Here is a 14,635-nt window from a genome sequence, read left to right as displayed (position 1 = left end):
AATTGTGAATATAACTTGTGCAGGAAAGTCATCCTATTGGTTGTTGGTTTCAGGCCGATGAGTAAGAGAACTGCTGTTCCAAGTTAGTGATAAAAGAGATGGAGATGCTAATGTCACTTCCGAAACAAAGTCATGGCAACTAATGGGTCCTGTATATTGATCCTAACAGGATGTATATATAACACACTCAATGATGGAGGATGGCCTCTTGCAGGCTTTATCACTATATGTCAGTTAAACCAAGAACCTCCACAAGAGCTCTGGTCCGGGTGCAGCAGGACTCAAGTCTGGACCATATAGGAAAATTTGTTTTGATTGCAACATGTTCAAGGAGGTTTTATGGTATTTCTGATATTTCCCATCTCCTTATTGTCAGTATAGAAAATGGTGCCTCCTCCATAACGGTCTCCTAAGATCAATGTGCCAGAACTCCTTGTATTACTTCTGAACATATCACTGCTGTTCATGACTGTCAACATGTATTCAATCATAGTAACAGTCAATTAGGTGGACATTCCTAAACTGTCCCATGGTATTGTTTCTACAGGCCTTGACTGAGCGGAGGATCACACCGCGATTACACCAGTACAATAGGTTGGTCCCCATGGAGGTAAGAGTCCTCAGTCACACATCTACTACCTAAAGCGTCACAAAAATGATATCATGGCAACAGAGTCCTGTTGAAACCTAATATTGGAGCAAAATCAAAAATGAGTTGTTGAAAAAAGTACAAGAAAAACAGAAAGGAAAACGAAAGGAGCTTATTGTCTGTATGAGTATTGCAGTAAGTAGGTGGAGGTCCTACAGTCTGTGATTGTCTGTATGAGTATTGCAGTAAGTAGGTGGAGGTCCTACAGTCTGTGATTGTCTGTATGAGTATTGCAGTAAGTAGGTGGAGGTCCTACAGTCTGTGATTGTCTGTATGGGTATTGCAGTAAGTAGGTGGAGATCCTACAGTCTGTGATTGTCTGTATGAGTATTGCAGTAAGTAGGTGGAGGCCACAACTGTTTGGGTATTGCAGTAAGTAGGTGGAGGTCCTACAGTCTGTGATTGTCTGTATGAGTATTGCAGTAAGTAGGTGGAGGTCCTACAGTCTGTGATTGTCTGTATGGGTATTGCAGTAAGTAGGTGGAGGTCCTACAGTCTGTGATTGTCTGTATGAGTATTGCAGTAAGTAGGTGGAGGTCCTACAGTCTGTGATTGTCTGTATGGGTATTGCAGTAAGTAGGTGGAGGTCCTACAGTCTGTGATTGTCTGTATGAGTATTGCAGTAAGTAGGTGGAGGTCCTACAGTCTGTGATTGTCTGTATGAGTATTGCAGTAAGTAGGTGGAGGTCCTACAGTCTGTGATTGTCTGTATGGGTATTGCAGTAAGTAGGTGGAGGTCCTACAGTCTGTGATTGTCTGTATGAGTATTGCAGTAAGTAGGTGGAGGTCCTACAGTCTGTGATTGTCTGTATGAGTATTGCAGTAAGTAGGTGGAGGTCCTACAGTCTGTGATTGTCTGTATGAGTATTGCAGTAAGTAGGTGGAGGTTCTACAGTCTGTGATTGTCTGTATGAGTATTGCAGTAAGTAGGTGGAGGTCCTACAGTCTGTGATTGTCTGTATGGGTATTGCAGTAAGTAGGTGGAGATCCTACAGTCTGTGATTGTCTGTATGAGTATTGCAGTAAGTAGGTGGAGGCCACAACTGTTTGGGTATTGCAGTAAGTAGGTGGAGGTCCTACAGTCTGTGATTGTCTGTATGGGTATTGCAGTAAGTAGGTGGAGGCCACAACTGTTTGGGTATTGCAGTAAGTAGGTGGAGGTCCTACCGTCTGTGATTGTCTGTATGGGTATTGCAGTAAGTAGGTGGAGGTCCTACCGTCTGTGATTGTCTGTATGGGTATTGCAGTAAGTAGGTGGAGATCCTACAGTCTGTGATTGTCTGTATGGGTATTGCAGTAAGTAGGTGGAGATCCTACCGTCTGTGATTGTCTGTATGAGTATTGCAGTAAGTAGGTGGAGGTCCTACCGTCTGTGATTGTCTGTATGGGTATTGCAGTAAGTAGGTGGAGGTCCTACAGTCTGTGATTGTCTGTATGGGTATTGCAGTAAGTAGGTGGAGGTCCTATCGTCTGTGATTGTCTGTATGAGTATTGCAGTAAGTAGGTGGAGGTCCTACCGTCTGTGATTGTCTGTATGGGTATTGCAGTAAGTAGGTGGAGGTCCTACAGTCTGTGATTGTCTGTATGGGTATTGCAGTAAGTAGGTGGAGGTCCTACCGTCTGTGATTGTCTGTATGGGTATTGCAGTAAGTAGGTGGAGGTCCTACAGTCTGTGATTGTCTGTATGAGTATTGCAGTAAGTAGGTGGAGGTCCTACAGTCTGTGATTGTCTGTATGAGTATTGCAGTAAGTAGGTGGAGGTCCTACAGTCTGTGATTGTCTGTATGGGTATTGCAGTAAGTAGGTGGAGGTCCTACAGTCTGTGATTGTCTGTATGAGTATTGCAGTAAGTAGGTGGAGGTCCTACAGTCTGTGATTGTCTGTATGAGTATTGCAGTAAGTAGGTGGAGGTCCTACAGTCTGTGATTGTCTGTATGAGTATTGCAGTAAGTAGGTGGAGGTCCTACAGTCTGTGATTGTCTGTATGAGTATTGCAGTAAGCAGGTGGAGGTCCTACAGTCTGTGATTGTCTGTATGAGTATTGCAGTAAGTAGGTGGAGGTCCTACAGTCTGTGATTGTCTGTATGGGTATTGCAGTAAGCAGGTGGAGGTCCTACAGTCTGTGATCGTCTGTATGAGTATTGCAGTAAGTAGGTGGAGATCCTACAGTCTGTCATTGTCTGTATGGGTATTGCAGTAAGTAGGTGGAGGTCCTATAGTCTGTGATTGTCTGTATGGGTATTGCAGTAAGCAGGTGGAGGTCCTACAGTCTGTGATTGTCTGTATGGGTATTGCAGTAAGTAGGTGGAGGTCCTACAGTCTGTGATTGTCTGTATGAGTATTGCAGTAAGTAGGTGGAGGTCCTACAGTCTGTGATTGTCTGTATGGGTATTGCAGTAAGTAGGTGGAGGTCCTACAGTCTGTGATTGTCTGTATGAGTATTGCAGTAAGTAGGTGGAGGTCCTACAGTCTGTGATTGTCTGTATGGGTATTGCAGTAAGTAGGTGGAGGTCCTACAGTCTGTGATTGTCTGTATGGGTATTGCAGTAAGCAGGTGGAGGTCCTACAGTCTGTGATCGTCTGTATGAGTATTGCAGTAAGTAGGTGGAGGTCCTACAGTCTGTGATTGTCTGTATGAGTATTGCAGTAAGTAGGTGGAGGTCCTACAGTCTGTGATTGTCTGTATGGGTATTGCAGTAAGTAGGTGGAGGTCCTACAGTCTGTGATTGTCTGTATGGGTATTGCAGTAAGTAGGTGGAGGTCCTACAGTCTGTGATTGTCTGTATGAGTATTGCAGTAAGTAGGTGGAGGTCCTACAGTCTGTGATTGTCTGTATGGGTATTGCAGTAAGTAGGTGGAGATCCTACAGTCTGTGATTGTCTGTATGGGTATTGCAGTAAGTAGGTGGAGGTCCTACAGTCTGTGATTGTCTGTATGGGTATTGCAGTAAGTAGGTGGAGGTCCTACAGTCTGTGATTGTCTGTATGGGTATTGCAGTAAGCAGGTGGAGGTCCTACAGTCTGTGATCGTCTGTATGAGTATTGCAGTAAGCAGGTGGAGGTCCTACAGTCTGTGATTGTCTGTATGAGTATTGCAGTAAGTAGGTGGAGGTCCTACAGTCTGTGATTGTCTGTATGGGTATTGCAGTAAGCAGGTGGAGGTCCTACAGTCTGTGATCGTCTGTATGAGTATTGCAGTAAGTAGGTGGAGATCCTACAGTCTGTCATTGTCTGTATGGGTATTGCAGTAAGTAGGTGGAGGTCCTATAGTCTGTGATTGTCTGTATGGGTATTGCAGTAAGCAGGTGGAGGTCCTACAGTCTGTGATTGTCTGTATGGGTATTGCAGTAAGTAGGTGGAGGTCCTACAGTCTGTGATTGTCTGTATGAGTATTGCAGTAAGTAGGTGGAGGTCCTACAGTCTGTGATTGTCTGTATGGGTATTGCAGTAAGTAGGTGGAGGTCCTACAGTCTGTGATTGTCTGTATGAGTATTGCAGTAAGTAGGTGGAGGTCCTACAGTCTGTGATTGTCTGTATGGGTATTGCAGTAAGTAGGTGGAGGTCCTACAGTCTGTGATTGTCTGTATGGGTATTGCAGTAAGCAGGTGGAGGTCCTACAGTCTGTGATCGTCTGTATGAGTATTGCAGTAAGTAGGTGGAGGTCCTACAGTCTGTGATTGTCTGTATGAGTATTGCAGTAAGTAGGTGGAGGTCCTACAGTCTGTGATTGTCTGTATGGGTATTGCAGTAAGTAGGTGGAGGTCCTACAGTCTGTGATTGTCTGTATGGGTATTGCAGTAAGTAGGTGGAGGTCCTACAGTCTGTGATTGTCTGTATGAGTATTGCAGTAAGTAGGTGGAGGTCCTACAGTCTGTGATTGTCTGTATGGGTATTGCAGTAAGTAGGTGGAGATCCTACAGTCTGTGATTGTCTGTATGAGTATTGCAGTAAATAGGTGGAGGTCCTACAGTCTGTGATTGTCTGTATGGGTATTGCAGTAAGTAGGTGGAGATCCTACAGTCTGCAGCAGCCACTCACTATGTTCTCTGCTGTCAGCTCCGGCTGGTCTCCGATCACACAGTTGGGAAAGTCCAAGGCAGGGATGCTGTGACACAAAGTACACTGGTTGGCAAATACTTAAGTACAATCATGATGCAGTTTTGACTCAACAACAGTTTTATATAATCACATATACATTGTTCCAACACACATTGTTGCTCTTGTAGCTAGGGCTGGGACAAGTCCAAATTTACCTACCACCACCCTATTACCTGACCCTACCCAGCTACCATCTGTAGATATTTAAAGATAGGTACAAACTGTTGGATTTGAAAAACTCTGACCTTAGCCGTGGCAAAATGTATTTAGATACACGAGTAAAACGATCTAGTTATGCAAACACTGAAGTTTACTGTATGACATTTTATCTTTATTCATGCATATAAAAGTCAGAAGGAATGGGTGCATTGTCAGAAAGAAATGGGAACATTAGTGACTTACATTGTAACCATAGAGTTTAAGATCATTTTTGTCATTAAACAATACATCAGTTGACTAACCACGGGTCCAGGTAGTCCTGTGGGTACCCGGGTCTTAATCAGGACCCACCTTGACCAGAGTACCCGTGTTATCCGTCCCAGCCTTACTTATAGCACCATGTTATTTATGCCCCACTCTGAACTGTTTGAGACAATAGTTGGACTGATAATGAGACACTTGGACCAGTGCTTGACATACCTGTTTTTGGCACTGACATAAGACAGGATGTTCTGGTTAAAGAACTTCAGAACAAGAGGAATACAGTTGGCAAACACCAGGTGCTGACTCATGAACTCAAACTGAAACAAAACAAGACCCATTCACTTGATGTAAAGCTACATGCAGTTAAAACAGATACTAAAACTGATGAAGAGAATAGCTGGATATACAAGACAAAGTTGATGATGAGAATAGCTGGATACACAAGACATAGTTGATGATGGGAATAGCTGGATATACAAGACATTGATGATGATGAGAATAGCTGGATATACAAGACATAGTTGGTGATGGGAATAGCTGGATATACAAGACATAGTTGGTGATGAGAATAGCTGGATATACAAGACATAGTTGGTGATGGGAATAGCTGGATATACAAGACATAGTTGATGATGGGAATAGCTGGATATACAAGACATTGTTGATGATGGGAATAGCTGGATATACAAGATATAGTTGGTGATGGGAATAGCTGGATATACAAGACATAGTTGGTGATGAGAATAGCTGGATGTACAAGACATAGTTGATGATGAGAATAGCTGGATATACAAGACATAGTTGATGATGGGAATAGCTGGATATACAAGACAAAGTTGATGATGAGAATAGCTGGATACACAAGACATAGTTGATGATGGGAATAGCTGGATATACAAGACATTGATGATGATGAGAATAGCTGGATATACAAGGCTTAGTTGGTGATGAGAATAGCTAGATATACAAGACATAGTTGATGATGGGAATAGCTGGATATACAAGTATTTGTCACAAAGTGATGAAATGTCCCTCGTCTGTATATACACCATAGTACCAAATATGAAGACAATCCAGCGATTAGTTCTTGAGATATCGCGGCAACACTGTTTTCCAACTCCAAAAGCAGATTTGCCTGCTGTGACCTTGAAAATGGGGTCAAGGTCACCAAAACCGACTGGTGTCTGCGGTGTCTGTATATACACCATAGTTCCAAATATGAAGACAATCCTGCGATTAGTTCTTGAGATATCGCGGCAACACCGTTTTCCAACTACAAAAGCAGATTTGCCCGCTGTGACCTTGAAAATGGGGTCAAGGCCACCAAAACCGACTGGTGTCTGCAGAGTCTGTATATACACCATAGTTCCAAATACGAAAACAATCCAGTGTTTAGTTCTTGAGATATTGCGGCAACACCGTTTTCCAACTCCAAAAGCAGATTTGCCTGCTGTGACCTTGAAAATGAGGTCAAGGTCACCAAAACCGACTGGTGTCTGCGGTGTCTGTATATACACCATAGTTCCAAATATGAAGACAATCCTGCGATTAGTTCTTGAGATATCGCGGCAACACCGTTTTCCAACTACAAAAGCAGATTTGCCTGCTGTGACCTTGAAAATGGGGTCAAGGCCACCAAAACCGACTGGTGTCTGCAGAGTCTGTATATACACCATAGTTCCAAATACGAAAACAATCCAGTGTTTAGTTCTTGAGATATCGCGGCAACACCGTTTTCCAACTCCAAAAGCAGATTTGCCTGCTGTGACCTTGAAAATGAGGTCAAGGTCACCAAAACCGACTGGTGTCTGCGGTGTCTGTATATACACCATAGTTCCAAATATGAAGACAATCCTGCGATTAGTTCTTGAGATATCGCGGCAACACCGTTTTCCAACTCCAAAAGCAGATTTGCCTGCTGTGACCTTGAAAATGAGGTCAAGGTCACCAAAACCGACTGGTGTCTGCGGAGTCTGTATATACACCATAGTTCCAAATATGAAGAAAATCCAGTGTTTAGTTCTTGAGATATCGCGGCAACAAACAGGTGGGACGTACGGACGTACAGACGTATGTATGGACGGTTGTGAATACTATATCCCCCGCTTCGCGCTTTCGTGCGGCGGGGGACAACAAGACATTGATGATGATGAGAATAGCTGGATATACAAGACATTATAGCAGATGCTGAAATAGCAAATATACATGACAAAATAGTTTATGATTTGCAGACATTGTATACTGGCAATATACATGATATTGCAGGTCCACAAGTCAGGGAGAAGTTCCATTCTAAAATAATGAGCAGTGGGTATTATTGTGTGGACCAACTTACCTGATACACATGGTTGAGTTTGAAGTGTTTCAACAGCAAAAGAAGAAGCCCTGAGATGGCCTTGACTATGATTTCCTTGTGTCGATTCACATCAATACCCAGCTTCATGGACTGCAGCACTGTAGTCCTACAACACAGCACCAGCACTGTGCTCAACATACCTACTGCACCAGACCCCTTCACACTCAGTGCTTATAGGCAAGAATCACCTCCACAGTACACCATGTACACATATCACTTAAATTGTGATAACCAATGCAAAAGAGTGGGAATGTGAGACCCTGCTATTAGTATTACCCTGTCACTAGTGGTTCGTCAAAGAACCAGATGAATTTTGGTAAAAAAACCCCAAAATAATCAGTTTATCAGAAATGAGGAAATGGTTTGAGTTTTTAACACCACTTTGAACAGTAGTTCAGTTACATCACAGCCTGTCAATACCCACAAGTATAAGATAGCTACACAATAAATTGTAAAGAACAATGAAGAACGAAGTGTGGTTTATTTCACGATAAAAACAATTTCTATCATAATGTCATTTCTGGAGATTCAAACATGCGGTCGAAACTCGATGCCGTCTTATTTTGGACAACGTTATTTTTGAGAGGGGAGTGTCTAGTGAGTTGTTCCCAATAGATGTAGCTAGGCAACGCAGACAAACATGATGGCCTAACGGTCGCATTCAGAGATATGACAATCAGTTTTGGGAGAAAAGGTATACGTAATCGACGTGAAGATGGTGAGAATATGCTGGAAATATCCACCTTTGCATAAAATGGACTTTTCCGTCATTGCCGCAGTCAGAATCTATTGACGGAGTCATCCCTATTAAAATATGGGTAAAATATTTCTTAAGCTTGTACATTTTATCATCCTTAAAGAGGCTGTAGATAATGTTGATATCTCATATAAGAAATAAACGACTCATGGCCATGGTTTATCGTAAAATAAAACACTGCAGGGAAAAATATACACTTGTACCTGCACTTCTTATGGTTTGATATCCCTGCAATGTTTTCTTGTACGATAAACAACTCCCAATCATTGTTTATTTCTTAAGTATTGGATCAAATCAAGGATCATAATTAGGGCAAATCTCTACCCATGATCACAGGATGATGGCTCACACCAGGACACAGTCTTACATGACCGAGCCACCTGGGCCCTGTAACACAACTGTGAAACCCAAAATGTTTCACCTGGCCAACTAGGTATCACTGTGTAATAATCCCACCATCACAATACATTAGAACAACACTGACTTTCAGGATGATGTGTCCATGGTGGCTTCTCCAGCAAGACTCAGGCTACACTACTCACGGCATCTCCTCTGGCAACACATCAGCCAGAATGTTGATTGACTCTGTCTTGGCCTTCGATGTGGGAGCTGCAGCAAGCAGTAACTTCAAAAGGGCTATCTGGGGACGTGAATAACATGGTCAGTAGGTCAGTAGACCATCTCAAATTCTTCCAATAAGACACACATGATGGAAATTAGATGCTGACAGCACATGAACTGACAGGCACTCACCATGTACTGAGGAAGATTAGGCAGCATAGCTTGATATAAGATCTCAGCACCTCCTGATGACACCTCAGACTCGGGCTGAAACAGACCAACTTGTATAGGACATATTTGACTACTGGTTGATCAATGTCATCTTCATCTATCCTGATAAAACTAAGGCCTCAATTTTGCAAAACAAATTTGGTCACCATGTATTTTGCGACTGATATACAGTCAAGACTCATTAATCCCACAATTGGCTTTATCCGACACTAATGATGGGAACTGATTAAATCAGTGCTATTTAGGCCTGTTAATCCGACAGTCTCGCACTCCGACTCTGACACACCTTATTTGCAACACTTTTCTGAAATCACTCATTAATCAGACTGGTTAATCCAACACAGTTTTCAGCGTACTCCGTTTGCGAACTTAGACCAACCAATGAAATTACTAACATGAAGTCGACAGAAAGCTACTAAGAAAGCAGCTTTCTTGAGCTTTGCGGCACTAGTTTCAAACTGGCGACTTCCATTCCAGACTATGCTTTTCATAATATTTTGAATCAGTCATACAGCCCTAACTGTAGTTTTGTGTTAAGCTTTAGAGTTTGCATGATTAGAAAACATATTCTGCAAACAATGTAACATAACAATATGATTTTTTTATTTTAACGTGTTTGTAGCTGTATCTATTGTGAAGCTGTCTGATTTTCATTTATCCGAAATACTAGTTAATCCGACATAATAATATGCAACCAACCATGTCGGATTAACGGAACTTGACTGTATTTGTGTCAATTGCATGTTGGCATCTTGTTCAAAAGTGACTCGCAATTCTGGTCAAGAATGAAATTGTGATACGAGTTAAAAATATAGTACGCTTTAAATGCGTCAATCTCTCTAAAAATACATATTATGGCAGAGAATCGTAAAGTTTCCCTTCCAAGTTACTGTTAATGCAACTATTAACTTTTGCCTCCCTACATTATGCCTTCGCTCCTTGAAATTCTATCTGATTCCTTTAAACAAAACGTTCAGGTGACACACCTGCATAACAGTTTAAGCTCGAATATTGAAATATCTACATTTACAAATACAGTGCACAAAGTAAAAAAGAGTGATGGTAAATGCTGCCAGGGGACATACCTATTGCAAGTTGAATCATGGAAGGATTGTTGCTATTGTAATGACATACCTTTGACAAAGGGTTTTTGGCAATCTCCTCTTCACGTTTGATTTGGATTTCAGATAAAGATATATACAAATGCTGCAAGAACAAGGAAAGGAATACATTCCACAAAGCATTCTTTAAACAAATCACAGTCACATAGTGAGTGAGTGAGTATGGTTTTACACCGCTTGTAGCAATATTCCAGCAATATCACGGCGGGGGACACCAGAAATGGGCCTCACACATTGTACCCATGTCGGGAATCGAACCTAGGACTTCGGCATGATGAGCGAATGCTTTAACCACCAGGTTACCCGACCCCCCAACAGTCACATAGAGACAAGTCAATAAACACTAACAGTCACATAGAGACAAGTCATTTAACACTAACAGTCACCTAGAGACAAGTCAATAAACACTAACAGTCACATAGAGACAAGTCATTTAACACTAACAGTCACCTAGAGACAAGTCAATAAACACTAACAGTCACATAGAGACAAGTCATTTGACACTAACAGTCACATAGAGACAAGTCATTTGACACTAACAGTCACATAGAGACAAGTCAATAAACACTAAAGTCACATAGAGACAAGTCAATAAACACTAACAGTCACATAGAGACAAGTCAATAAACACTAACAGTCACATAGAGACAAGTCATTTAACACTCACAGTCACATAGAGACAAGTCATTTGACACTAACAGTCACATAGAGACAAGTCATTTAACACTAACAGTCACATAGTGAGTGAGTATGGTTTTACGCCGCTTGTAGCAATATTCCAGCAATATCACGGCGGGGGACACCAGAAATGGGCTTCACACATTGTACCCATGTTGGGAATCGAACCCGGGTCTTCGGCGTGACGAGCGAACGCTTTAACCACTGGGCTACCCGACCGCCCCTACAGTCACATAGAGACAAGTCAATAAACACTAACAGTCACATAGAGACAAGTCAATAAACACTAACAGTCACATAGAGACAAGTCATTTAACACTAACAGTCACCTAGAGACAAGTCAATAAACACTAAGTCACATAGAGACAAGTCAATAAACACTAACAGTCACATAGAGACAAGTCAATAAACACTAACAGTCACATAGAGACAAGTCATTTGACACTAACAGTCACATAGAGACAAGTCATTTGACACTAACAGTCACATAGAGACAAGTCAATAAACACTAACAGTCACATAGAGACAAGTCAATAAACACTAACAGTCACATAGAGACAAGTCAATAAACACTAACAGTCACATAGAGACAAGTCATTTGACACTAACAGTCACATAGAGACAAGTCATTTAACACTAACAGTCACATAGAGACAAGTCAATAAACACTAACAGTCACATAGAGACAAGTCAATAAACACTAACAGTCACATACAGACAAGTCAATAAACACTAACAGTCACATAGAGACAAGTCAATAAACACTAACAGTCACATAGAGACAAGTCAATAAACACTAACAGTCACATACAGACAAGTCAATAAACACTAACAGTCACATAGAGACAAGTCAATAAACACTAACAGTCACATAGAGACAAGTCATTTAACACTCACAGTCACATAGAGACAAGTTATTTAACACTCACAGTCACATAGAGACAAGTCAATAAACACTAACAGTCACATAGAGACAAGTCAATAAACACTAACAGTCACATAGAGACAAGTCATTTAACACTCACAGTCACATAGAGACAAGTCATTTAACACTAACAGTCACATAGAGACAAGTCAATAAACACTAACAGTCACATAGAGACAAGTCAATAAACACTAACAGTCACATACAGACAAGTCAATAAACACTAACAGTCACATAGAGACAAGTCAATAAACACTAACAGTCACATAGAGACAAGTCAATAAACACTAACAGTCACATACAGACAAGTCAATAAACACTAACAGTCACATAGAGACAAGTCAATAAACACTAACAGTCACATAGAGACAAGTCATTTAACACTCACAGTCACATAGAGACAAGTTATTTAACACTCACAGTCACATAGAGACAAGTCAATAAACACTAACAGTCACATAGAGACAAGTCAATAAACACTAACAGTCACACGGACATGTCATTTAACACTCACAGTCACATAGAGACAAGTCAATAAACACTAACAGTCACATAGACACAAGTCATTTAACACTCACAGTCACATAGAGACAAGTCATTTAACACTAACAGTCACATAGAGACAAGTAATTTAACACTAACAATCACTTAGAGACAAGTCATTTAACACTAACAGTCACATAGAGACAAGTCAATAAACACTAACAGTCACACGGACATGTCATTTAACACTAACAGTCACATGGACATGTCATTTAACACTAACAGTCACATAGAGACAAGTTATTTAACACTAACAGTCACATAGAGACAAGTTATTTAACACTAACAGTCACACGGACATGTCATTTAACACATACAGTCACATAAAGACTAGTTATTTAACACTAACAGTCACACGGACATGTCATTTAACACTAACATGTCATTTAACACTAACAGTCACACGGACATGTCATTTAACACTAACAGTAAGAGTGTTGCATGTACCTGTTTGAGGACCTTTACGCCTTCATGTATGGGTTGTGGCAGACCCGCCAGGGAGGAGTGGTCGTTCTTCACCTGGAACCCCACAAACTTGCCCCGGGTGTGCTCGAGAAACATCTCCAAGTCCTTCAACCTGCAAAACATTGTAACCTCAATCATAACATCAAATACCTACACTATTCCAGAACCCAGTACTGCAGTTTCATTTCTGTCATAAAACTAACCAGCTGCCATGGCTACGAACAAAATAGCTCTCAAAAACTATTAGATTCTACACAGCAATCTGTAGGTAGATAAAAAAACATGCACAGATAACACCAATCTTAAAACTAGAAAGGTGACCCATGAAGCATATTCAAGCATTTAAGGCACTTAAAATACACAACCTACTTTCATGACAGATTTCTAGAACAAGATCTGTGTTCATTAAGATGATGATGCTTCTCTTTAAAGTAGACAGTAACTGACCTGACTTTTGGTTTCCATGGCAATGACCTCTGTGTCACAGTGGGTGTGGATGGTCTGGGTGGGGTGGGAGGCAACTCCTCGTCACTCCCATTCTTCATTGGGTCAATCTCTCTCATCAGATCATCATCACGTTCAGCTCCATTCTCAAAGGGGTCATCTAGACTGCTCTGTTTGACCAAACTCTAACATTGTAGCGTATCGTGGCAAGTCCACACAGGCGCAGATAGAGGAAGCAGAAATGGCAGAGAGAAGTTAGAAAGCAAGGCTGAGCCAAACTCTCAGGTCAACCAGGAATCTCCTACGAGCATGTCTTGGTCTGGGACATTCACCCAGCTACACATTTGTCAACAAATCACACGACATGTTGTTACTTGATAATCTCATATATGTGGCTGTGAATCTGTTGTGATTATTCTGCAGCGATAGAAACTGACATTTTTGTCTACTAGTCCTTATAATGAGAACATATAGAAAACCCCTTAAAATTGGATAATTTCTACTAGTCCTGATGATACCACAACTACAAGACTAGTGCCAATTCCTATCTCTGTAATGGCCCTTACCCCAGCATCCAAGACCAGACAGTGATGGGGCCTGGTAGACCTTCATCCTACTAGTGTGTTTGGTACAGGTTAATAGCTGACATGTTATCAGAGAAAAGGTGGACTGGTATTGTATTTATAACACAGCAAATGTGAAAGTAACCTGTCCATTTGTCTCCCAGTAACTGAGGTAACTTAGCTCTGTTCATTGTTCACTGATTCACAAAGAAAACATTCTGATTGATGCCACTTTCCATAAATAAACCACAAACAACAACTTCTTAAATCTAAGCTTGAACAGGAAAAAAACTCATTTTTTCACATGGATAAATTATTTTGAATGACAAAACACATAAATATAAACAAGAATGACATAATCGATTGTGTAAATTATCATTATTGACCTGGTAAGCCCATATACAAGCTGAGCTAATCAATCATATAACTTTATAGCGTTTTTAATAATTGGACAAACACACAAGTACAGTTACTACAAATCTGAGTTTAGTAGTAGACACACGATACAAATGTTTGCTAATTCATGTCAAATATACTGAAAAGACTGTACACTCGATATACAGTCTTTGTGCACATGGTGAAGATAACAAGTTCCTCAGACAAAATCTTCAGTGTTATTGATTGATAACGATACAATGCATATCAAATCCTCTGATTTAACCACATTATTATTATAACTGTTCTTTGATTCTGTACATGGAAATTATAAAAATTCATTTTTTTATTTGATTTGGCATACAATAGCACTGTTTTTTATACAGAATGTAATAATCAATGTTAGCTAGTTATCTTCATTTAAATAAATTTTATCTCTGGAAAGAG

General features: G+C 40.8%; 1 protein-coding gene across 3 annotated transcripts in view; it reads right to left on the bottom strand.

Annotated features, from left to right (window-relative positions):
• Window positions 1–14,635, bottom strand: part of LOC139446666 (striatin-interacting protein 1 homolog) — a 46,921-nt gene that overhangs the window by 5,470 nt on the left and 26,816 nt on the right. For 2 of the 3 annotated variants that reach the window (XM_071227938.1, XM_071227940.1), the window contains exons 9-16: window positions 13,254–13,435; window positions 12,789–12,918; window positions 10,209–10,280; window positions 9,036–9,110; window positions 8,825–8,922; window positions 7,505–7,631; window positions 5,386–5,486; window positions 4,687–4,753 (exon numbers count right to left, since the gene is read on the bottom strand). In XM_071227938.1, the coding sequence (XP_071084039.1) occupies window positions 4,687–4,753; window positions 5,386–5,486; window positions 7,505–7,631; window positions 8,825–8,922; window positions 9,036–9,110; window positions 10,209–10,280; window positions 12,789–12,918; window positions 13,254–13,435 (852 nt within the window). The remainder of the gene's footprint in view (window positions 1–4,686; window positions 4,754–5,385; window positions 5,487–7,504; window positions 7,632–8,824; window positions 8,923–9,035; window positions 9,111–10,208; window positions 10,281–12,788; window positions 12,919–13,253; window positions 13,436–14,635) is intronic. The other variant, XM_071227939.1, reaches the window with a different exon arrangement.

This window comes from Haliotis cracherodii, unplaced genomic scaffold (assembly GCF_022045235.1).
Source record: "Haliotis cracherodii isolate W230 unplaced genomic scaffold, xgHalCrac1.p SCAF_6, whole genome shotgun sequence".
In the NCBI taxonomy this organism is placed as follows: domain Eukaryota; kingdom Metazoa; phylum Mollusca; class Gastropoda; order Lepetellida; family Haliotidae; genus Haliotis; species Haliotis cracherodii.
Note: the sequence above shows the minus strand (reverse complement) of the source record. Positions and strands in the feature narration are given on the sequence as shown.